At 40.6% G+C, this 26,566-nt stretch overlaps 1 protein-coding gene across 1 annotated transcript; it reads left to right on the top strand.

The window, feature by feature from the left end:
- Positions 1 to 427: 427 nt before the first annotated feature.
- LOC129855744 (uncharacterized protein C4orf54-like) lies at positions 428 to 25,027 on the top strand. The gene is made up of 2 exons (XM_055923729.1): positions 428 to 5,390; positions 19,350 to 25,027. The coding sequence occupies exon 1, from the start codon at positions 760 to 762 to the stop codon at positions 5,368 to 5,370; it is 4,611 nt and encodes a 1,536-aa protein (XP_055779704.1). The 5' UTR covers positions 428 to 759; the 3' UTR covers positions 5,371 to 5,390; positions 19,350 to 25,027.
- The last annotated feature ends 1,539 nt before the right edge of the window (positions 25,028 to 26,566 follow it).

The raw sequence follows: 26,566 nt of genomic DNA, 5'->3' as shown, positions 1-26,566 counted from the left end.
GCGAGTGCCTGTGCTGTGCGGCACTGAGATTTAGCTCCATGCACGGCTGATAAAAATAGCACGTCTTCCATTCCGTCATCTTTTATAGCCTATTTGTCACATATGCAAGTATTTAAGGCAACACTATAGAGCTTTAATGTTTACGTTTTAGTATCTAATAGACTGCATGGGCGCACCAAATATTTACTAGAAAATACAATAACACTTTGGGTATTCTGTCGCTGTGCGTAATTTATTGTAATTTGGTACAAGGGAGATCATGTTCACGCGCATTCCATAAGAGTCGTTAAATCCACATGGTCATTCGTCTCTCTCTCCCCCCCCCCCCCCCCCCCCCCTCTCTCTCTCTCTCTGTCACTCTCTCTCTCTCTCTCTGTCACTCTCTCTCTCTCTCTTTCTCAATCGCGCAATTGATTGTGCACGGCTACGTTATCAAAGAGAGCAGCATCACGGAGATTAGCATGTAGTCCTAAATTCGCACGCTGTGGCGAAGGTTTGACCCCAGCCTGCTAATGTAGCTGACATGTCATCCGAAACTGTCGTCGAGAGAAGCGGTAAAGAGCAACAGCTTCATGCGCTGAGAACGGATAGCGGATTATTCAACAGAGTGCATTTGAGATTCCGAGGGCAACTAGACTGACCCCCCTCTCACTCTCCCTCCCTCCTTCACTCCAATCTCTCTCTAGCGCAGAGTTTTCCGTCCTGTGTCAGGATAACATCGCTAACAAAAAGCATTTCTGGCGGTAAGAAACGGCACAAATGGAAGCAGTTGAGAAAACTCTCACTTACCGAGACAACACCGGACCTTATAGAAAGCTGCTCCCTGGAAATAAATACAAGGACAAGTGCAACCCTAAAACAAAAAGTGACGAATCCAATTATGTTGATTTGGATGACTTAATTGATATGAAATCAGAGGTCACAAAAACTGTTAAAGTGGCTTTTACCGGTGACGGTAACCAATTGGCGGTATTCAAATGCAACAGTGATACGTCCGGAGAGAGGAGCCCCGGGATTCACGAGATTGATGACAATGTGGATCATATCTATGAGGAAAAATCCAAGGACAAGTCAGCAGATAGGCCTGTATCGGAAGATCCCCCCATGGACACGTCTTTGACAGAATTTAACAGCAATGTGGACTTGGAGAATGACAATATGACAGAACTCCAGAGCGAAATTGTGCCTCGTGATTATAATGTCCCCAGCGAGTGTGAGGAGTTACAATACACTGACATGTATTTGAACAGTAAAACCGAATCGGAAGACTGTGAGAGCGTAGTATTGTCGGACCATTGTGCGCCTGATACCGTAATAGACGAATCGCACTACATTACAACGCACGAAATCCAACTGACAGAGCTTGACCATGATGTCGATTATGATTTTGGACGGGGAAGCTGTTGGGATATTGAGGACGATAATCTGGTTTATTCATTTGTGGATTATGCCTCTTTTGAAAGCGATGAAACAACAGAGGGGACTTTGATAGGCCTAGTGGATGGTAGGAGCCAGGCGAAAGTGAAAAGCAGTAAGGCGCAATATAATAATGTGCACCAAAGTGTTGCTGGTTGTGCAGTTGTCAGCACTGAGAGTGAGTTTTGTGACTCTGACAAATGCCCCAGCTCAGATGAAAGCATTTGTAAAAACCAAAACGGTAGTGGGAATTCGGCGGGGCAAATTCAACTGTCAATCAAGACCTCATCCAGAGCGATAAACGACTATAACAATATCATTGAGAATGAAAACATTTGTTATCATACCAAGCATGTGGGAGACAGGAGTCACTTCTTTTTTACAAGCATTGACGCCAGAGCGGAAGCCTTGCGCGATAGATCCCAATATTTTATCCCAGCCCCGGGACGCCAACACTTTGCAACTAAATTAAGAGGGAAAGATGTTAACGAATATTCCAGCGGTGCGTCAAGTTCGATAAGTGAACTGGACGACGCTGATAAAGAAGTGCGTAATTTAACCGCCAAATCATTTAGGAGTTTAGCATGTCCCTATTTCGATGCTATACATTTGAGCACTTCAAGTGAGTCTTCAATGTCAGAATATGGGCTTGGTTTAAACAAGTGGTCAGCTTTCGTTGACCTTAAATATGGTAACATGTCACAGGGCAAAGAGCAAAATCTAATCGCCCATAAGAGTGCAACTGCAACTTTTGAAATGAGCAAGAACGCAGACTATAAGAGTATAAATGGTATTGCCATAAGCAGTAAGAAAGGTCCCCAAACCAATATGTTTTCTTTGAATACAAAAAGATCTAGTCCACAACATGCATCTTCCTCTACCCAAAACGTAGAGCTTACAGGCCCATTTGAACCAGGCTGTGAGGTTATCACTTTGACAAAGACATTGGATTTTCGCTGTAATGTTGAGGCGGGGTCACCTGAACGCGGGAAGCCTCCCGAATATTCAGAAAATGCGTCAGGAGCACGTTCCATGGATGAAGTTCCCGGCACCTTGCCAGCAGAGTCAGGATACGAAGTGAGCTACCAACACAGTGACGCGGGTGATAGCATGGAAGGCCCACATAAGAAGGCAAGTTTCGCATCAAGTCTCTTAAAAAATGTAATATCCAAAAAAATGCAATTTGAACAGGAGCGCAAGATGGAGAGAGGGGAGATACGGGACACGCATCCCACGCACTCCCCATGCTTTCAATGCAAGGATCAAGATGGGGTAAGAGAGAGGGATACAGAGAAAGGCGTGCATAGTCAAACCTCAGAATCGGGTTCGGGATACACAAGCAATTCTTCTGATGAACAAGGGGCTGTGGACCTTAGACATAATTCTTGTGACCCCAAAGAAGAGCTTACTGAGGCATTAGAAAGCTTTCAGACTATAAATGAGGCACGATTAGATTTTCAAAAGGATGCATGCGAACCCACAAGAGGATCCCTGAGCCATAGCCAAAACAGCGCATTCAAATCATGGAGGGATGGTGAGCCAGAGCCCCAAGAGAAACATGAAATTCCTACCATTTTAGATGGGACACCCCCGACAACAGATAATACGGGGGAAAGGGAGTTAGACTCCAGAGCTGTAAGTAGCAAGCTAACTAAATTGTCACACTTGTTTGTTCCAAGTTCCCAGCTTCTCCCTAAAGAAAATAAATTGAAAGAACAGGTGTCAGACAGTACTTTAGTCGGTGCGCAAAAAGAGCAACGGGGGTACGGGGAGAGAAAGTTTAGACCTGACAACAATGCAGGAATCGTGAAAGGGTCAAAGGCACCCGAGATAAAAATAAGTCTGAGGAGCGTAAAAGAAAACAAATGCAATCCGCTAAATATTGACAACTTGTTAACCCCTAATATAAGTTATCCAATAAAGTCAGCAGGTGACTCCAAATGTCAGGTGCTGCCAGCGTCAGACAGAGTGCCACACTTTACGGTTAGGGATATAAGAGACAATAAGTGCAAGTTTCAGACGCCAATTCATCAGGTTAGAGACGTGCGTAAATTGGTCAAGAGTTCATATCGTTTAGTCTCAGTGGATAACAGCGAGAGTAAAGGCGCAGTCGCCACTGCTGCTGCCTCATTACACGAAGATAATAAAGCTTCTAAGAAAGAACCCGATAAGAAATTGCCTCCCTCTTCAATTGTAATAAAATGTCAGTCTGTAAATACAAATAGCAGTACTAAACAGCGTGTGCTTGTAACCGAGGCTCCAAAGCGGAGACAAATTGAGAACGATAGGTCATCCCCCAAACCATCTCCAGAATGTGCCAAAAATGAATCCATGTCACTGCACAGGGCGACGGGCAGACCTCCAATTGGCTTCGCTAAACAGCCCAACACAGATCAGTCCGAGGCTAAACAAAAGCAGGAAAAAAAGGTCGAGGCAGGTGAACGCAAACCGGAGTCGAAAATACCAAAACAGGTGGCATTAGAGAAACTAAAGGCGGCTGTTAAAACAATGGAACAGCTTTATGTTTTTGACAGAAATGAATGGAAGCGCAAGAGCCAGGCTCCCTGGCCTATTACAGACAGTCATGTTCTGTCACTTATTGCGAGAGAGGAGCATGGTGGCCCCGAGGAGCTAGGTGCAGCAGGTGGCAGAGAGAGGCTTAGTACAGCGATAAACACAGACAGGTTGCCAGAAACATGCAACCTTCAAGAAGAGAAAGGTTGTCTAAGAATAATCCATGTCCCATTCACAGAGGACACCTTTAAAACCCAGTCACAACAAAGTAAAACGTTTAGTAACAAAAGCGTGTTCCATTTGGGGAACAGCATTAAGACAGCTGTCAGTAGCAGCAGCTCTGATTGTTGCAATGGGCCACAAACCTGTTCTCCATCACATGCAACCTCTATGGGGAAAAGCATTAGCTCTAAGACCCCGAAAGCTCCACTGTCATTGAAAATATCCCCCCCAAAACGAGCCCTTTTGGACAGGGGAAGGTTCAAAAGCAGCCACACCACAGAGACTCCACCACAGCCCATCAAATCTGGCAACCCAGACTCTGAAAACTACTTAACAATACCTGTAGAAGGCGGGAGTGTCGGTCAAATGAAACTGCCCATTCAAGAGCAGGTATACCCAAGCAGCCCTGCCGCCAGTCAACCTGGCATCACCGACACCAAGAGACACAAGCATAATTCTATCCAGTCCCTCAAACGGGCCCCTGTTGTCATAGAGACGCAGCCCCCGGATACCCCCACTACCGCCACCATCTACCACCACTCGCTACCAGTGGTCAAGCAAGGAACCCCCCAGCCGCAGGTGTTCTGCTTCTCCCCCTCCATATCCCCCTTGCCCACCACACCTTCGGTGGGAGACCCCTTCCAGCGCACCCAGAGGAAGATGCTCTTTGATCCCACCACCGGACAATACTACCTGGTAGACACGCCGATTGAGCCAGTCACCCAGTGTCTCTTCGACCCTGAGATGGGCCAGTATGTGGATATGCCCATGCCTATGCCGCAGCGGCAGCTAGTGACCACCATGTCCGTATCCCCCCTGGCACTGAACCCGGGAGGGGTGTACGCACCCACCTACATGATCTACCCGGGGTTCCTCTCACCCACACTTGCTGCCCAGACGGTGATGGCACCCCAGGTTGCAACCCACATGGCGTCCCAATTAGAGGACGAGAGCGGGGAGACGGCTCAAGGGAAATACACCCTGGTGCAGGAGGGTAACATGATGGGGGCAGAGAGCCCCTACTACAGTGCTACGAGAGAGTCAGTGCCGGCGTCAGTGCCCGTCACCTTGGGCCACCACCTCACCACCCAGGGGAGTGCGGTGACGTCAGAAGGGAAACCAGCGGTCATCAGCATCACTTCGCAGCAACGCCCGAGAATCATTGCACCGCCCTCCTTTGATGGGACGACCATGAGCTTCGTGGTGGAGCATCGGTAACCATAAAGGGAATATACACAGTGAGTCACATTGAGTGTTTCCTTCTCACTCATGCTTGTACCACTTCAAAGCTGTACAGTCTGTGGCTGGAATACAACCTTAAATAACTCGTATAGATATATTATATTGACAACATGCAAAGACCCTACTCTGTATTGGAATACCATCAAACATGCCATTAAAATGTTTACATAGTGTCTTTGTTTAAAATCCACTTTTTGACAGCATAAAGAGCAGGTGAGTATTCTCTCTGTATGGCCACGATTCCGACTGGAAATTAAACCTTTCTTACGCAAGCCTTTCCTACGCATTTCTCAGTAGTTGGTATTCAGACATACCTTATCGGAACGGGCTTTGCAGGCGTGGTTCCCTTGCGCGCGCTGAAAAAATGTAATTCAACCGCTGAAAACCCTCCGACTTGCTGGCCAACAGATTTTCTCTTGGAGTTTTCATTCAATAGGGTTTTCAGGTAATTTGTCTTAAGCCATCCCTTTAAATACGCTGTTCCTTTTAGTTAGAACTTTAACGACTCTCAATAGAATATATAGAAATGATAGGTTCAGAATATTAGGGATCAATGAAAGAAAGCCATCTAAATAGGCTATATGCATATCGTCTCCATTTCAGCACCAATTGGTAGATAAAAAAATACTCAGATCTTTATATTATTTATTTTTAGGAAAGTAATTATGAATCATAAAAAACAGGTATGGAGATCCTTTACTCGCAAAATAAAAAAAACTATGGTTTGATTAAAGATGCGCCGCCATTTCCCAACCTGGTCTCAAAGCATTTCGTATTATTCTGTATGTAAACCCGAGATACTCCATTTAGTATGATATGTTACGTTTGGTATGGTTACATAAGATAGATGGTTAGTTTAGGCAAAAACTAAAGTAGGGTTGTTGGTCAGGGTGGATGGGTGGGCATATAACTCGAATGTTTAGCAACCCAAAGGAGAACTTTAGAATTTTAGCTAATTAGCATATTTTCAACTAATTACAAATTTGTATCTACTTTTCAACTACTTAACATGTTAGCTAGCCCTTCCCCTAACCCTAACATTAACCCTATCATTAGTTTGCAATATTTGTAACATATTGTACGTTTTGCAATCCAGGTTGCATTACTGATTGCAAAAATCTAAGAGTTCCTCTAATTTGAGTTTATGTCACAAAACAAGCAAGTATAGTGTAGAGAATCATTGTACAGCTGTGAAATATTTTTTCCATTACCAAAAGTTTTTTCAGCTGTTTGAAACTGGTGTAAAAAAACGAAAGTAAAAGACGCAAAAACTAAACTTATGAACTGGAAGCATAGAAATAGCACACATGGAACATATATAAAGTTTCTTAGACTTGCTTTCAGTGAGAATGACAGATATATTACACACATAGTTATGTGAATTTGGTCAGATCACCCAAAAAGTTACATATTGCAGCTTTAATTCTGAAAATGGCCAAATTCAGTTCTTCGACCCATGATAATGTTGGAATATTTGTGTACATAGAATTATAATAGGGAGAATAGTGTACAATAGTAGGCTATACCCTTGTCTATTGCCTGCACTAACCATGGAACTGTGTAATGACATGGCCAAGTACTGTGCCAGGCGTTGGGTTTAAACTGTTATGGCTTGGTCTGCGCTCCGCTCCATACTATTTTAATTAGCCTACATGTCTTTTTTTACATTATCAACTGTGACTAATGATCCTCAGCAACAACCACCCCACCGTGACGGCGTTTACAGAGGAAGTAAATTAAGTTAAATGAAACAACGTAATTAAATGGAATGATAATGTAGGCTTTCAGGTGTCTTAAACTCTGATGCCCTCTGGTGGCATTTTCTAAACAATGCATAATATTGTATACTATCCTCACAAAGTATATTTCGGTTCCAAAACGATGTCCTACAAACACATGCTTAGTATTGTTAGAAAGGTAAGAACTGAGGGATTCTGATAAAAGTGTCAATGTGACTACTACAGAGCCCGAGATACAGCAGGACAAAAATCCTGAAATGTACCCCCCCCAATTGTCCCCATGTTGGGGAATAAGAGATTTAAAAGTCTGGGTTTTAAATGAAATACGTTAACCAATTACTGTTCCAAAATTACTTTTTATAAAAAATTTTTTTTTACAATCTTTAACCTAATGGTGGCGCTCTAAACATGCACAAATTCCCATAGGAATGTCTGATTCCCAGTTTACCTACTAGACCAGTGGTTCCACGCTGTTTTTATTTTTTAGGAACTTATTTTTTCAACTTACTCTTGAATGTTGTAACAGTAGAATGTACTAGTAGAATCCTCTTGTCATGTCAGTCATTGCATACCTTAGATAGTTATTTATAACTTTCCAGAAATGTCCAGATCAAACTAGCCCATGTCAACTAAAGTTTTTTAGCTAGGTTTTTTAGCCTATAGATTTTGTTGTAATGTTCGAGTCACTCAAATTTCACATGAATACACATTAGACATGGCAAAATGTATAGAATTGCTAGATAATTTGCTTTAAAACTGCAACATTTTCTCTACACCTCTTGACAAAATGTGTAGAATTGCATAAAATAAGATTTTAAACCTGCAAGATGTTCTCTCCGCCAACAAGATCAGTGTGAACAGTTTACAATATGTCATGAACAGTGCTTGTGCCCATAGAAATAGATGTGGCACGGGCATTGGGAGAGTGGGATGTTCCCCTGTGCTGGAAGGGGGGCCTGAGTGGGAACCCCTGCACTAGATAGCTGTATGTGATCACATGATGTCTCTTGGCCACTTTAAACCGGTTGCGTCTGGTTTGGGTAGTGAGTCACTGTGCAAAAATGGCCGAATGGATTTTCAAGCCTGACATCTCAAATTGACCCTAGCAATCAGGCCTTTCAAGGTATCGAGATTGTTTATTGAAATAAGATACAGACAGGTGAAGAAATGTCTAACTTATTTTCCAATTCACTTTCCCTATTGTAAAACAATTGAGATAGATCAACGGCACATGTGGAGAATGCATACAAGGTCATGTGGGTGGAGAAGGAAATGCATTGCTTTTACAATGAACATCAAGGTAAACCCTTTCCATGCATACTAAATGTTTGCAGTGTAGGTGACTTGAACTACATTGCATACTACGAATGTAGGTCATGATTTATGGCCTTTATGGGGAGAGGTAGGGGTGGTGGTGTCGCGGAGGGTTTCTTATGACATTGCCAGGAGTAAGATTTGAGTTCAATTCCCAAAAAGACAAAGGTTGTAGCTTTCAAATGATATGTCACTTTCTATTTTCAACAAAAGGAATGTACAGGGCCCAAGACAACTGCTCAGAGTTTAACAGGCTAAGTAACATATGTGTAATTCATAGGTTATTGAGTACCATCTAAAAATTACATCTTGTAGTAAATATCTGGTAATCTGTGTGGAATTATATAAAGCTCAATCAAAAGGGCTTTTTGATTAATATTACATTTACACACATGCCATGTTCAGAACTCTCAAATGAATGCATTTCTAGTAAGAGACCGAAAATAAAAAAGTTTTGATGTAGTTGTAGGAATGGAGGGTTCCATACTTTCTAATGTGTATTGAGTCATTCCTATAAGCATTAGCAAATGTACAGTTGAAATAGGCCCCATAATTCCTTTGCAACATGACATCTAATAGCTGGTACGAGGTCGTCAATGTTTGAGACCCTGGATGTGGGCCAGCCCAGCGTTTAGAGGCATGTGATTTTGTGCAGACGATTTGATGTACTACATCATGTCGGCCAGCGTTTTTGAGTTGTTCCCGTAACAAATGGCGCTAATAGACACTGCTAGTTGTACGACACACCCCGGGGGTAATTCGACTCTGTGTGGGCTCTGGTTGGACTTGTGGTCCGGGATAGACAGTTCCCTTTCTCTTCATTACACACTGGCGGGCTATTTCCATAGTATGAGACGAGTGTGTGTTTACAAGTTTATTCTCAGGGTTTGACACTTGTCACATAAAGGTGACCTGAACAATTGTGCTCTTAACAGAGCCCTCATGCAGGCTAAGCTTATCATTATTCCATGGACCACTGGCTGATTGAGACAATGAATAAAGTTGAGCAACCTGTTGGTTCCAAGTGGAATAAAATCTGCTTAATTTTTTCCCGATAGAAATAGTACCATTCTCCAGTACCATTCTCCATGCACTGTAATTACAGTCATATGGCAGCTAACTGAAGAATATCAACATATGTGACTCACCACCTGGATTTGGTCTTATGTAGCAAAATGTGAAATGGTGTTTTTTACATTGGATAAACGTAGAGATTCAGCGCTACAAAATGCTATATCATATACTGCATTTGAGGAACAATGGGAAAGTAATTCTGCTTTGAAAGTTGATCAACTTGTAAACTCACTTTTGAGAAAATGGCCTTTGAATGTTTAGCGAAGAGCTCTTCTTTGTCTACATCCATTCAGCATCGTTCACACCCTCTTAAGATTTTGCCCTACCCATCTCGTTTCGATCTCGGATCGCACACTTGACGCTCTGGCCGATGATTTGTTTACCTCTTGATATCATGAAAACAGCCTAATCAGCTCTACTGGCAACAATTCCATTACCCTTTTCTGCAGACGTTTACTGACACCGGCCGTATTCAACGGGTGTTGTACACACATCACATAACGTTAGCTAATGAGCCAGCCAGCTAATGTTAGCTAGTTAAACAACAATGAACAAAGTGCCAACACTGCCTAACATTAGACTCTAACTAGAAAAGCAAACAGCTCTGGGAAACTAATAATAACATCTGCTAGGGAGCCAGCCAGCTAACGTTAACTAGCTAGCTAACAGTACACTTTAGCTAAAGACATATAGTTAGCTAGCCAGGTAAACAATGAACTTAGCTAGGTAAACAACGTTTAAGACCACACATGTCACATAATGTTAGCTAACGAGCCAACCAGCTAACGTTATCTAGTTAAACAAGAATGAACAAAGTGCCAACAATGCCTAACATTAGGCTCTAACTAGAAAAGCAAACAGCTCTAGGAAACAAATAATAATGTCGGCTAGGGAGCCAGTCAGCTAACGTTAGCTAGCTAACAGTACATTGCATCTTAAGACATAACTATCTAGCTAGGTAAACAATGAACCTAGCTAGGTAAACAAAGTTTAAGATCACCCACGTCACGTAACGTTAGCTAACGAGCTAGCCAGATAGCGTCAGCTAGTTAAACAACAATGAACAAAGTGGCAACAATGCCACAGTGCTGGGAGCTAACCAACCAGGTCCAGTGTTATCTAGCTAACATTAGGCTTGAACTAGAAAAGAAAATGGCCCTGGGAAACAAATAATAACATCAGCTAGGGAGCAAGCCTAGCTTGAAATGAAACCACTTTCTGTCAACATTAGAAACGTGTAATATCTGAAAATGTAGCTAGCTAACGCTAGACTATCTTACCTGTATACATCAACATGCATCATGGACGCCTCTCCCTGTTAGGAATGTCATACCATGGTTGCCCTTAGTTTTAAAGATGTAATCCAGAGACAGGTGTTTTCTCCATCTCTTTAGCTATCATACTCTAATTCCACGGATTTCAAAACTTGATCCTCCAGAAAATGGAGAGCAACACTTATGCAGCTCCACTACACAATACATTTTTTTAAAGCAGTGTTTGACAGGATTACCAACACAGACATAGACAGACGCCTTCAATATGGCAGACCAATCCGAACTCCTCTCTCGGCATGTCCAGCCCACTCATTATCACAGGCAATAATGGCTAGCGGTAAGGTTGCTAACTTTTTCTGTGGCTTAACCAACAAGGCTCGTAATTTAGCAATTGTTTACGTATTTACAGATGGCATACAAGTTTGTTATTAAGGCACATGAATGTTCACATGTTCAAGAAGGCATTTCTGCCAAAAAATGCATTTCGATTAAAAAATATATATTTTACATTCAAACAGCTCTCCTGTGAAATCGCAACATACGCTTAGTTTCCTGAATCGGGTCACATATCAACTTTTCCACAGTGAAGTTGATGAAATGCTGGCCTTATTAATCGCAAGGATGAAAATTGGAGCCCTAAGTTATAGGCTTCTGTAGCCATGTGCAAATTACATTAAAGGGGTAAACCTACGGAGTTGATTTGTGATTTCTAGTATGTTTTATATGCCTCGACTTTTCAATGTATAACAAAAAATGGTATCATGTTAAACTATTAGCCACTTTCGGTAGCCACCATCAGCTATACCCACATACTGTACATTTATAACTGTCAGTTTAGTGTTCATTTCCTTAAATTTTGCATCATTCCATTACATACTTAGATTACCTTTATTTCCTCTTTCACATTTGTGTGGTTGTTCCTGAGGATCGCTAGCAATAGTTGCTCATATTAGGCTAATGTATTACAAGTTCTGCAGTAATTTGGGACATGTAGCCTACATATGTAGCAGTTTAAAGTTGTTTGCCTGGCGCTGAGTTCATGACAACTAGAATGTTGTCACCACAGTTCCATGATTAGTGGGTATTATTAGGGTAGATTTATAGCACTACTCTTCAACCCCCATTGTACACTTTGAATCAAACCACTGTAATTTTGATTGACCAATATATTTAGTGCGTAAAGTCTCTCCAAACCTGTTTTTTTTATATTCATGAATACTTTCCTAACAATAAATAGATAACATACAAGATCAGAGTATTTTTAAATCTACCAATTGGTGCTGAAAAGTAGACAAATATGCGTGTATTTAGGTCTACATGACTTTCTTTCATTGATCCCTAATATTCTGAACCGTTGAACCGTTTTCTCCATATATTGTAGTATAGTCTGTGGAGAAAATTCAAATTAAATGTACACCAAACTTAAAGGGGTGGCTTTAGATAAATGTACCCTAAAAACCCTATTGAATGAAAACTCCAGGAGAAAATCTGTTGGCCAGCAAGTGGGAGAGTTTTCAGTGGTTGAATTACATATATTCAGCGCGCAGGGGAACCACGCCTACAAAGCACTTTACTGCAAGTTGCAGGGAAGGCAAGCTTACTGAAGGTCTACATTTCCTAAATTTGAATCCGGCCCCAAATGAGTTATCTGGTATACTAGTTTATCAGTGCTTCTAAGGAATCAGTCACTTGCTTTGAGTTGCACTTTACTTTACACCAGTATTTCCACTAGTTACCTGGTGTTTGCTAGAAAATGATGTGGTAACAATACTTTCTGGTACTTAGTTTGAATAATTATACACAGTTGGTAGGCCTACTTGATGGTGCTTGTTTTAGTGAATTCTAAAGAAAGAAAAAATGTATTTCTGTGTTGTTTTCAATTTACCCTATACTTTTGAAGTAAAGTATTCGCAAAGCTTCTTGGAGTAGGAGTGGTGATGTGGAATCAGATTTCTATTTTAGAAATCGTAATGTTTAAGATTATATTGACTGGTGGGACAATGTAATCTTACATCTGGCAATTTGAATAGCCAGATTGCTAAATAGTCAATGAATGGTACCAAAACTATCTCCACTGACTGTATCTTGCACTGACCCTACGCACACTCACTACTTTGACACTCCCACACACGTTCACATACACTACGCACACACACACATAACACAAACACACATACATACACATTACACACAGACGCGCAGACTCACCCACTTTTACACTCATCATTTGCTGTTGCTACTCTGTTCTTTATTTATCTCTAATTATTATCTATCCTGACGCCTAGGCACTTTATCCTGCCTTCATGTACATACCTACCTCAAATACCTCGCACATTGATCTGGTACTGTTCTGAAGTAAGGAGTGGGATGTACTCTGTGGGGAGCTCGTCAAAAGTCTCAATAGAGTAAAGCTGCAAAAGGCTGAGACGGCCTGTCACCACCTCTGGTCGCCACCTCTGCTGACTATGAGCTTCCAGATCCGTTCATGACTGCGGCTGCCCAACTGCTGGAGGCTTCAAGAAGCACTCAAACAGACTTGATCTAGTTACTTTTGTAGCCTATATTTCTTTTAAAATTATTTCTTGTTTATTTTGTTTAACAAGTGCTTTCTGTCTGTAATGAAAAGCGCTATAAACGTTTAATAAATTATTATTATCATGGATTAGACTAATCCATATAGGCGAAGTTCCGCATTACAGCGTGACTGAAATTTAAAGGCAATGTTAGCGGAGACTGCATTCACGGGAAACATTGTATATGTCAGCTCAATCAATTATCTTTACAATTCTATACACAATCTGTAACGCTTCAGCAATACATATTGAATAAAGCCATAAGTAACACTTTAAGTGTAAAAAAAAAAATCACTCAGTGCTTATATACCACTTACAATAGTTCATAATTTCATCAATTAGCGGCCTTGGTTCGATATTTTTGGAGATTTTTATTTGTAGTTAAACATCACTGCACTAAAACCTTATGAAAGAATGCACAACTAGCATTTTATAAGGTCTCACAAAAAAGTGTTATCCTTAAGTACAGTACGTTGGAATACTAGCCTACTATGTTAATAGTAGGCTAGTAATCAAATCCTATTTGTCACATGCGCCGAATACAACAGGTGTAGAAATGTTTAGTGACATGTAATCTACAATATTGTAACGATTGTCGTCTGGAGAAGGAGAGGAGGACCAAAGTGCAGCGTGGTAAGTGGTCATATTGTTTTATAAAATATGAAAACACTTGACAAACAACAAAAACGACAAACGAACAGTCCTGAAAGGTGAAAACAAAACACTAAACAGGAAACAACCACCCACAAACAAAAGTGGGAAAAAAGGCTACCTAAATATGGATCCCAATCAGAGACAACGATAGACAGCTGCCTCTGATTGGGAACTACACCAGGCCAAACACACAGAAACAGAAACAGAAACCTAGACCTACAACATAGAATACCCAGACATAGAATACCCACCCACATCACACCCTGACCAAACTAAAAATAGAAACATACAAAGCAATCTACGGTCAGGGCGTGACAAACATAGCCTATACAATGCCACACTAGCTAGGTTTCCATTCAATTGGCGGACAGATTTTCATGCAAATATTCTAAAATCTGCATAAATGTCACACCCTGGCCTCTGTTATATTGATTTTCTTTATTAGTTTAGTTAGGTCAGGGTGTGACATGGGATGTTTGTGTGTTTTGTCTAGTTTAGGGTGTTTGTATTGTATAGGGGGTTTTGTTGAGTGTATGGGGTTGGGTTTAGTATAGTTGTCTAGGCAAGTCTATGGTTGCCTGAATGGTTCTCAATCAGAGACAGCTGTCATTCATTGTCTCTGATTGGGAGCCATATTTAAGGCAGCCATAGACAGTAGGCTTTCGTGGGTAATTGTCTATGTTGAACGTTAGTAGCTTGTGTGTGCTCTTTCGTTTATTAGCTTCACGGTCGTTTATTGTTTTGTAAGAGTGTTTCGTTTCGTGTTACGTCTTCGTCTAATAAAAGGAAGATGTATTTCTCTCACGCTGCGCCTTGGTCCACTCATTATCCTCAAGACGATCGTGACAATAAATAAAATATGCCCATTTTCCCACCAGAGATGTGTTTCCATCAAATTGACTTGTTGCAGATAAAAGTTTGTGCATGATGACGTAGTGCACATAAAAATGACTTTAGCACTTAAATCCCCATGTACCAAATAAAAAATACAAGTTAAACTTCTTATGGCTGCAGCCCGACACCGGTACACTTATGACAACATCCAGCTCAAGTGCAGGGCGCGAAATTCAAAAGATATTTTTTTTAAATATTTAACTTTCACACATTAACAAGTCCAAGACACCAGATGAAAGGTGCACATCTTGTGAATCAAGCCAACATGTCCGATTTTTAAAATGTTTTACAGGGAAGACACAATATGTAAATCTATTAGCTAACCACGTTAGCAAAAGACACCAATATTCTTACTCCATCAGTTTATGACTCCAACGTTAACAAAGTTAGAAAACGGAACACGGCAAAACTCCCGAAAAAGTTTCAATAATCGGATTAAACTATATTGAAAAAACATACGTTACGATGATATGGTGACATGTATAAAATCAAATCTAAGACGGAGATGTTCGTCTTTCATAACGACAGCTAAACAGAAGCCATATCCGTGTCCTCTTTCGCGCGCTCCAGAAACAGGAAATGGACGGTCACGTCAAACAAAGACCTTTTATTCCACCTCTGACCAAGATAGACACGAAATTTCTTCTCTCACCGCATCTTGACAACCAGGGGAAGGCGTAGGAAGTGTTTGTAGACTCCTACGTAACACGCCCATGTATAGGCATGAGGTTGAACAGAGCATAGATTTCTGACATTTCACTTCCTAGTCAGGAAAAGTGCTGCAGAAGGATTTCTGTTTCACCCAGAGAAATAATTCAAACAAACGTTTTTTAGAAACTAGAGAGTGTTTTCTATCCAATTGTAATAATAATATGCATATTGTACGAGCAAGAATTGAGTACGACGCCGTTTGAAATGGGCACATATTATCTGGCTACTCAATACGCCCCCTGCAGCCATAAGAAGTTAAATGGGTTTCCATCTAATTTTCACATTCAAGGGAATGTGCCCACTCTTGTATTGGCATGTGCACTCTAGCCAACCGCTTGCAGATACAGTGTGGGTATATGATGAGATTATTATGGTCAAAAGAGCAAGAATATTTTAATTTGTCAAATGGCAGCCAAGCATCAATCATCATGTTACCAGAATAAGACCCTCAATATTTATTGGAAAGGAGCATAAAGCTCACCACCTTGCACTTTCACCACCCTGTGAAGTTCATCATAATTTATTTAATCTGTGGCCTAATAAACTGAATTTTTTCCGGAGTCGTAGTGGGAGGACCACACAACATGTCATCGCGTGACTCCAAGTTTACTTCGATATGATGTTATTATATCGATATTTGCATATAAGAGCGTCTTCACTGCCATTTATTGCATTATTAATTTTACAGACACAAAAAAATCCCACCTTGTCTAGCGTATTTTGTTTTGTCGACATTTGGAAAGTTTATGATAAATTTGCTGTTTCCATCAGGCCTGTCATGACATTTTTTGTCCGGCATGTACTTTACGGGCATAAAAACGTTAGATGAAAACCTGGTTATTGTGACAAAATACAGTTTAAATGTTGAAATTTATTTCACACAATTTTATGAATTACGTCTACATTTAACTTAATTACATTTTTGTAATTTGAGTTCCTCAATATTAAATCGATCATATATGTGAATGGAGATTTCCATTGGCACTGTCCTTTATGTATTGACATTTGTGGATATATTGAAACTCAAAATCAATTCATAATTCTTCACCTCTACGCACCCTCCCCTATCCCTTCTGTCCTCATCTTCTCTTTCACAAACACACACACACACACACTTGTTGGTGTATTGAGACAATTGCATGAGGGATACATGTCAGCTGGGTCAGTGGCAGGGGAGTCAGATGGGGTTGAGTTGTAGCATTGGGCACGGCTGGGATAGCGACGGGAGAGAAAAGGTCAGGCAATGTAAAGTATTTGTTGTGCTGAGGCAGGAGGAGGACAGCTGCTGGGAGAGATCAAATGCTGTGGGGGAGGGGGGGGAATAGGTGGGTGAGCGAGGCTGCAGCAGGTTAAACTTTTTATAGGGTGCCCCTCTCTCCAAAAAGGGGAGGAGGAGGTGGAGTGGTGCTGACCTCCAGCTCTTACATAAAGGGTTTATGTACTTTTACTACATTTTACTGTAGTAATTTCTTTCAATGGTCACACTTTACATTAAGTTGCTCTTATTCCTGTATAATAACACCACACTGAACCTCACACCAAATATTTTGACCATGTCAAAAGGGTAACACTTTATATGAAATGTTAGACCTATGTAATAACGCTGTAATTACTCAAGTAATAATGTTGTTTTATATTATAAGTTAATTTAGTAGTTGCTATGTAATTGCATCGTCAATTGTCGGTACATCTGAACATCACACCTGTGGGACAGGTACAGGATGGCAATAACAACTGCCCGAGTTGTTAGGAACTTGGCCAGGAACACACAATCCCTCCATCAGTGCTCAGACCGTCAGCAATAAACTGTGAGAGGCTGGACTGAGGGCTTGTAGGCCTGTTGTAAGGCAGGTCCTCATCAGACATCACCGGCAACAATGTCGCCTATAGGCACAAACCCACCGTCGTTGGACCAGACAGGACTGGCAAAAATTGCTTTTCACTGACGAGTTGCGGTTTTGTCTCAACAGGGGTGATGGTCGGATTCGCGTTTATCATTGAAGGAATGAGCGTTACACCGAGGCCTGTACTCTGGAGCGGGATCGATTTGGAGGTGGAGGGTCCGTCATGGTCTGGGGCGGTGTGTCACAGCATCATCGGACTGAGCTTGTTGTCATTGCAGGAAATCTCAACACTGTGCGTTACAGGGAAGACATCCTCCTCCCTCATGTGGTACCCTTCCTGCAGGCTCATCCTGACATGACCCTCCAGCATGACAATGCCACCAGCCATACTGCTCGTTCTGTGCGTGATTTCCTGCAAGACAGGAATGTCAGTGTTCTGCCATGGCCAGCGAAGAGCCCGGATCTCAATCCCATTGAGCACGTCTGGGACCTGTTGGATCGGAGGGTGAGGGGTAGGGCCATTCCCCCCAGAAATGTCCAGGAACTTGCATGTGCCTTGGTGGAAGAGTGGGGTAACATCTCACAGCAAGAACTGGCAAATCTGGTGCAGTCCACGAGGAGGAGATCCACTGTAGTACTTAACACAGCTGGTGGCCACACCAGATACTGACTGTTACTTTTGATTTTGACCCCGCCCCCTTTGTTCAGAGACACATTATTCAATTTCTGTTAGTCACATGTCTGTGGAAATTGTTCAGTTTATGTCTTAGATGTTGAATCTTGTTATGTTCATACAAATATTTTGCTGAAAATAAACGCAGTTGACAGTGAGAGGATGTTTCTTTTTTTAGTTTAGCATGAATAAATTAACCAAAATAACTTTTTTAATGAAAATACGTAAATCATTATTTGAATATGTTGGTAACCCGTTGTATAAAAATTATAATACTTTGTCTCAGGCCTGACAACACCCATGCCAATATATCCTCCAAACACCGGCTTCGATGGCATTATCACTTAAATAACAGCATGCTAGTACAATGTTATTGTTGTGGCATAATCCATTACAGCAGTGGATCTCAACCTTTTTCGGTTACTGTACCACCAACTTAATTTTGCTCTGCCTGGAGTACCCTAGAAATACCCCCTCATGTGCATTTTACCAGTAGGCCTATGGTCTCATGAGTCTTCTCAAGTACCCCCTGTAGATAGGCCAAGTACCCCCAGGGGTCCTAGTACCCCCAGGGGTCCTAGTACCCCTGGTTGGGAACCACTGTACTACAGCACGCACAATGCTCTGTGTAACATATCTGGTTTTATCTTCATAAAGACGTCCCTAAAGCTAACATAATGGTGTCCTGTCTCTTTATCAATACAATTACTTGAGTCAATACAATTAAATACATTAATTAACCATGTCCAAGCCAGAACAGCCCATAGGATAGGAGCCTGTCTCATATTTCTGTAGTGTGAGGTCGCTTGATGTAAGTACATCTGGACAGAACACCAGTATATCACTAGGCCTTACCCCAGATCCATCTCCTTAATGTCAAGTGCCAACCATTTTCTTATTTTGCTATGACAAACCGGGGATTGAACCCCAAACCTTCCAATGTCAGGGAAGACACTCTAATCACAAGGCCACTGAATTATCCTCTGAATACAATTTCTTGAGTAATTAGTATCACACAGGTATAATAATTAATGTGAGTGTTTAATTCACTGAACCGTTGTTGCAAAAGTGGATGTGGTCAAAATATTATGTGTGAGGTTTGCCAAGAAAACAAAAACAAATTCAAGCCTTTTCAAATTGACCCCCACCCTGATTAAGTTTTATTACGTGTCCTGACCACAATCCTTTGTTGTTTTTCTACACAGGAGTGCTTCTTGAGGAGCCTGTCCAGTGATAAGTAGATATTTTATGGTAATCTTCTCACACCCTTCTTCGCACCCAGTCCACCAAATTCCACCTGAACCCACAATGTTTCCAAGCCCAACCACCTGCCACCATCACCGCCCCATCCAACTCCATCCTGCCGGTGGTCATTGCAGCATGTCTGTATCTGTAAAACTATGCCTACCACTTGTTTGTAAGGTAGCTAATTGCTTTGTAAGACTGCTTTCGGATGTGTATTTAGATTACAGACCATCCCTTTTGTTCAAACGCAATTGGATTCAGGCACTGCAATATTGTGATTCAAAAGGAAATAATGACTGTTTTCCTATTAAGTTTCAACATTTTAGACACTTTATTGGGTCCACAAACATTGAATTCAGCATGTTTCCCTTCCTGTGAAGCAAACATCTCTTTTTTGAATTCCAAACAAGATATGTTTTGTTTCTCACAATTATTGTTGAAAAAATATATTGCAGCATACAGTATCATTCATCAAACAGTAGCATTCAATGTACAAGTTGCTATGATTCATGGGAGAATAAGTAAACATTTCAATTTAAATGGAAGGCCCATAAAAGTCACACACGTGTGTGTGGCGTGCGCGGGTGTGATTGTCCCAACAAAAATATTTAATCAGTAGACATAATCAGTAGACAATAGACATCAGTAGACCTTATTACACCATACATTGGAAAACATTTGCATTTGCACGTGGGCCAATTCCAATTTAATGCATCATAAAAATTCAAAATCCAATCCAGGAAGGATTTTTAATAAGGGATTTTTTTTATTCTCTGAACTGACACGTTTCCTTTTTCTCTTGGCTGTTAGGTGACCTGTAGAAGTAGAAAAACGTTTTATTTCTCTCTCTGAACTAGCTGCACCCATTGTTTCCTAATTTTTCAGGTAATGGCCACACGGTTATTGCATTGTGTGATTTGATGTGCTTTTATATGACATTCGTATGGCACTCTCTTTATATGCAAATAATATGAGGATAGACTTAAGAGAAACACACTAAGTGTGTTGCCGAGAAAAGCTGGAGCCCTGGGACCTGCCACATATTTAGTGGTTGTTCAGGGTCAGAGGTTGGCAAATAGTGTATTTGGGGCAAACATTTCCCAAGTAGCTTTAGGCTTAGGGGAGCCAGCTATAGTTGAGACATTTTAGGGGATAACCTCCTCTATAGGTTTTGGCTAACTTTTACACTCATGTGTAAGAGGACAATGATATGGTGCCTGTGTGTGTATGCACTGTAGGTGTTTAGTAATTGTGAGGTATTATGCATTATGTGAACAGACAACAGGCTGGCGTGCTACTTCAGCCATAAAAAGAGGGCATAGAAGTAGAGTACAGAGAGCTCAGATATATTAGAAATGTATCAGTCAATCATTCATTCATACATGAGTATTTTTTATTTCAGTTTTCACAATGTTTTGGGTGGTTGCCTACTTGTAAACAGAAACGGGAAAAGAATTGTCTTTCCCTTTGATTATTTTCTTAAATGGCAATTATTTAAACAATAATGGATACTGCCAATTCATGCCCGTTCTGAATACTTTTAGAATAATTCTGAATGGCAATTGTAAATAATGCTTATATTCATATTCGGTCAGGACCAGGGTTGGGTTGAATTCAAATTTCAATTCAGTCATTTCAGGTTATGATTTGAAATCAAATTAAAAACACTAATCTTGTTCTTTCCTTTTGAACAATTATGCAGTGCAACAATAGACGCTCATGCTTAGTACAATGGTGCTTTCTTCATTTTTGAATATGCATACTGTAGGTTTCTGTTTTTCTTGTTTTACAAATTTGAACATACATACAAGGTATTTGGAGCTGCTGGTCAGTCTATGAACCTGAATTGTGTAAAAAATGTTTTTTGAGTTTTCTGTCTGTGACAACATACTGTATAAAAAAAGTACCCTGTGCGTTGATTCCACTGTAGAAGAAAGTATAGTCACATTACAACCCACTGGGCCATGGATCTATAACATTTAAAAAAAATTCACCTGTTACAAAAGGGTGTATTAAATTGACTTATGGTATTTCACCTTCATCATGCAAACATTTGGATTCAAACGTCAAACATGATACCTTTCAAAATGTCAAACCAGAGAAGACAATGTATTGAAAACATTTTTGGACATGTAATTTCTTGTGTTGTTGGTTTTTATGAAATGGTTCATATACTGTGGTATGTAAACTGAATTTCCTGCTTAAGGGTGTGTAATTGCTGTTGGGCACGTTTGTGCACTTGGCAGGCCAGCTCAATGATTTTGTTCACCAACCAATAGCAGTGCATACTATAACAGTTGAAACTTGGTTGATGATGTTTCTTGTCCTTCAAAAGGAAATTCGTTACACATTAACCTGATGAATTGTTGAATACTAGAATGTAGTCTAATTGAATTCTGACACAAAGTAGCAAATTTTTCTGAACAGTACATTCACACTACTTACAGTGCCTTCAGAAAGTATTGACTTTCCAACATTTTTGTTGTGTTACAGCCTGCATTTAAAATTGGTTAAATTGAGGTTTTGTGTCACACACAATATAGCGTATGTCAAAGTGGAATAATGTTTATAGAAATGTTTACTATTTTTTTTTCTCAATTGCATGGGCTCACTCTGTGTGCAATAACAGTGTTTAACATGATTTTTTGAATGACTACATCCTCTCTGTACACCACACATACAATTATCTGTAAGGTCCCTCAGTCGAGCAGTGAATTAGAAACACAGACCATGGAGTTTTTCCAATGCCTTGCAAAGGGCACCTATTGGTAGATGGGTAAAAAAAAATCCTTTGAGCATGGTGAAGTTATTAATTACACTTTGGATGGTCTATCAATACACTCAGTCACTACAAAGATACAGGCTTCCTTCCTAACTCTGTTGCCGGAGAGGAAGGAAACCGGTCAGGGATTTCACCATGAGGCCAATGGTGACTTTAAAACAGTTACAGAGTTGAATGGCTGTGATAGGATAAAATGGATAAACAACATTGTAGTTACTCCACAATACTAACCTAATTGACAGAGTGAAAAGAAGGAAGCCTGTACAAAATAAAAAATATTCCAAAAAGGCACTAAAGTAATACTGCAAAAAAATGTGGCAAAGCAGTTCACTTTAGGTCCTGAATACAAAGTGTTATGTTTGGGGCAAATCCAATACAACACATTACTAAGTACCACTTTCCATCTTTTCAAGTATAGTGGTGGCTGCATCGTGTTATGGGTATGTTTGTAATTGTTAAGGACTGGGGAGTTTTTCAGGATAAAAAAGAAACGGAACTGAGCTAAGCAGAGGTTCAGTCTGCTTCCCACCAGACACTGGCAGATGACAATAACCTAAAACATAAAGCCAAATCTACACTGGAGTTGCTTACCAAGAAGACAGTGAATGTTCCTGACTGGCCGAGTTACAGTTTTGACTTAAATCTACTTCAAAATCTATGGCAAGACCTCAAAATGGTTGTCTAGCAATGATTAACAACCAATTTGACAGAGCTTGAATACTTAAAAAAAAAAAAGAATAATGGGAAAATGTTGCACAATCCAGGTGTGGAAACTCTTAGAGACTTACATAGAAAGACTCACAGCTGTAATTGCTGTCAAAAGTGTTTCTACAAAGTATTGACTCAGGGGTGTGAATACTTATGTAAATTAGATATTTCTGTATTTCATTTTCAATAAATTAGCAAACATTTCATAAACCATGTTTTCACTTTGTCATTAAGTGGTACCGTGTGTAGATGGGTGAGAAAAAAATATATTTAATCAATTTTGAATTCCGTCTGTAACACAAGAAAGGATGGAATAAGTCAAGGGTTATAAATACTTTATGAAGGCACTGTGTAAATATGTGTATTTCATTTGGTAATGTTAGATGTTCTAGTCTAGCTGACTACAACAGAAATATGTCATTACACTGTCATTACCTTTATGTCTCTTCATTGTATGTCCATTTCTGAAAAATGACATTACATTTTAGCTCAACTTAGCTGATGTTAGCATTTCATAACTTACTGAGTTATAATTTGTCACTAACATGAACAGTCATGATTTGACATGATATATGTTAAGCTTAGTCAAAGTGATAACATAATTTAGTAAAGAACTACCCAAACACACTGTAGCATAAATTATGAGTCATTGAATAAGAAATCTCAGTTTACAGCTTCACCTAAGCACAACATCCCTCCCAAAGCCCATAATTCTACTAGCTTTCATGTTCCCTGATGCCCAATGAAAGAAACATTCTGTGTAAATGCTTGCTTTTTGAAAGATGTTGAAAAGAATGAGAGATTGATGGGGAAGTAATGTTGAGATGGGAGAAATGTACGTGAACGAATGCATGAGAAAGAATGGCGCTATTATGATTGAGTGGCTACATTAGCCTTGGTGTCTGCAAGACAGTCATACAAAAGGGACATTATGTATGTGTTGTGAAAGTATTATGCTTTACGTACTTAAGATGACGGCCTAAGAAGGAGCACGAGACCGGGAGGTCAATGCAGAGTTTGTTTGTTAGATGAAGCAGTGCCATGTTTGACGGTGATGAAATATGACAAGTAGACTGAGGTGAAAAGAACACACTGTAGGCCCAAAAGCCTATAAGTGTTTGGAATAAATCAAATTGCAAGCTAATTAACATTGTCTGTTGCGTATGTTGCTCATCATGGTTGTCTTGCTTGTGTCCATTTTCTTTGCTAAGGTACTTCCATAACATATTGACAGTGATCAAATCGTTGGGAATCACAGCTATCTTTAAACACACTAAGTGGTGTCCCAACCAGTGTTTTTCTGGTCAATTTGTATAATTTCTGTTGCTGGTAATATGATGTCCCCCCAACCCTTTCCAGCAACTTACTGCTCTACTGAATCTGCTCCTGAAATAAGGTATCCCGAGAAAAACAAGAGGAGCAAATTGATTTACTTGGAGAGACACATAAAAGTGTTGGCGTCTGCCGAAGGGTGCAAGGTTAACTTTCTGATGGCCCTGAAACCTCACCCGGCCCGGGCTTAAGTTCAACCTGACAGTTTGCTGGTGTGTTTACATCGTTGCCATGGAGGCAGTGAGACTGGCAGACAACCCCTTGCTCCCACCTGCTCTCTGTACTTCCTAAAGAATCTCCTATAAGGCCCTGTTGTTGTGCTTGGAATCCAACCGGGGGCTCTGATGTCACAACTGCGACACAAGGCCAGACACGATTTATTGCCTCACCCGGGTCAGCAAACGGGTGCACTACTCATTCAGTGCTCCTTCACACACTCACTCGCATGTCATGCTGAATTCCAAATCAACCCCTGGCCCTTAATCTCTAGCCACTCCGTAGATCTGACAGGATTGGATAGGTGGAGGTGATATGGCGACATTTCCACCCAGCCAATCATAAGACAAGATGAAGCGATTTCCATGATGCTTACTGTATATCTCAGATTAACAAGATGTATGTGCTGTAGGAGCCTGCTGTAGGAGTTAGGGGTCAATTTGGGATTCAGAATCAATGCTCTCCCCTGGTTGACATACTTTGCTTATGCTACATGCCATCAACACAAAGTGTCAAAAACATAACAGGATTTGGTTTCCCACTTTTGATGTTTTTTTTAATACTATAAATCATTACTAAAGTGCAACGTTAATAGGCTTGTGAAATAATTTTTAACCATATCCTGTAAACATACATTGCCTTCAGAAAGTATTCCTACCTATTGACTTATTCCACATTTTTCTGTGTTAAAGCCTGAATTTCACCCATTCTTCCTTGCAGATTTTCTCAAGGAATCAGGTCTGGCCTTTGTCTGGGCCACTCAAGGACTTTCACATTCTTGTTCTGAAGCCATTCCAGCATTGTTTTGGCTGTATACTTGAGGTCATTGTCCTGTTGGAATGACATAGCGCTTTGCATTCAGGCCACAGCGTAGTATTTGTCTCATCAGACTACAGAATCTTTTGCCTTATGCTCAGAGTCTTTCATATGCCTTTTTGCAAACTGTTGTCATGTGCCTTTTTCACAGGAGTGGCTTCCGTCTGGCCACTCCCCCATAAAGTCCAGATTGGTGAAGTGCTGCAGAGACTGTTGTTTTTCTGGCAGGTTCTCCCTTCTCTGACAAAGCACTCTCTAATTCTGTCAGAGTTGTCATTGGGTTCTTGGTCACCTCCTTGACCAAGGTCCTTCTTGTCCGGTTGCTCAGTTTGGTCGGACGGCCAGCTCTAGGCAAAGTCTGGGTAGTTCCATATTTTTTCAATTTCCCAATGATGGAGACCACTGTGCTTTTGGAAACTCTATACATGGTTTTATACCCCAGATATATGCCTCATCACAATTCTATCATCTTGTAGATCTACAGACAGTTCCTTGGAGTTCATGGTATAGTTTCTGATGGGCTCCAATCAAGTTGTAGTGACATCTCAAGGATGATCAAAGGAAATTGGAGCTCAATTTGAAGTGTCCTAGCAAAGGGGCATAAATACTTATGTAAATTTGATAATTTATATTTAATTTTCAATACATTTGCAAAAATGTTTTAAAACAGGTTTTCACTTTGTCATTATGGGGTATTGTGTGTAGATGGGTGAGGGAAAAATATTTAATCCATTCTTAATTCTGTCTGTAACGCAACAAAATGTGGAATAAATCAAGGGGTATGAATACTTTCTGAAGGCACTATCTGTAAATATGTCACGTCCTGACCATAGAGAGCATTTATTTTCTATGGTAGAGTAGGTCAGGGCATGACTAGGGGTTGTTCTAGTTTATATTTTCTATGTGGGGGTCTAGGTTTATTTTTCTATGTTGGTGATTTGTATGATTCCCAATTAGAGCCAGCTGGTTATCGTTGTCTCTAATTGGGGATCATACTTAAGTATCATTTTTTCCACCTGTGGGTTATGGGATATTGTTTCTGTGTAGTTGCCTGTTAGCACTGCATTGCCGCCACGGTTAGTTTATTCTTTTGTCTTTTCTAAAGTTTCACTTCTTTAATAAATTATGTGGAACTCAAGTACGCTGCGCCTTGGTCCACTCCTTATAACGATCGTGACAGAATATCCAATCAACAAAGGACCAAGCAGCGTGCCCGGGAGGAGATGGCATCTTGGTCTTTGGAGGAGATCAGGGAGAGAGCATCCTGGACTTGGGACAAAATAATGTCAGGAGACAACAGCCTGCCATGGAAGCAGTTGGCGG

Source organism: Salvelinus fontinalis, chromosome 5 (genome assembly GCF_029448725.1).
Source record: "Salvelinus fontinalis isolate EN_2023a chromosome 5, ASM2944872v1, whole genome shotgun sequence".
Taxonomy (NCBI): domain Eukaryota; kingdom Metazoa; phylum Chordata; class Actinopteri; order Salmoniformes; family Salmonidae; genus Salvelinus; species Salvelinus fontinalis.
This window is presented reverse-complemented; position numbering and strand designations above follow the sequence as displayed.

What these genes read in the sequence shown, in the direction of transcription:
- LOC129855744 (XM_055923729.1), top strand. Translation starts at nt 760, where the DNA reads ATGGAAGCAGTTGAGAAAACTCTCACTTACCGAGACAACACCGGACCT.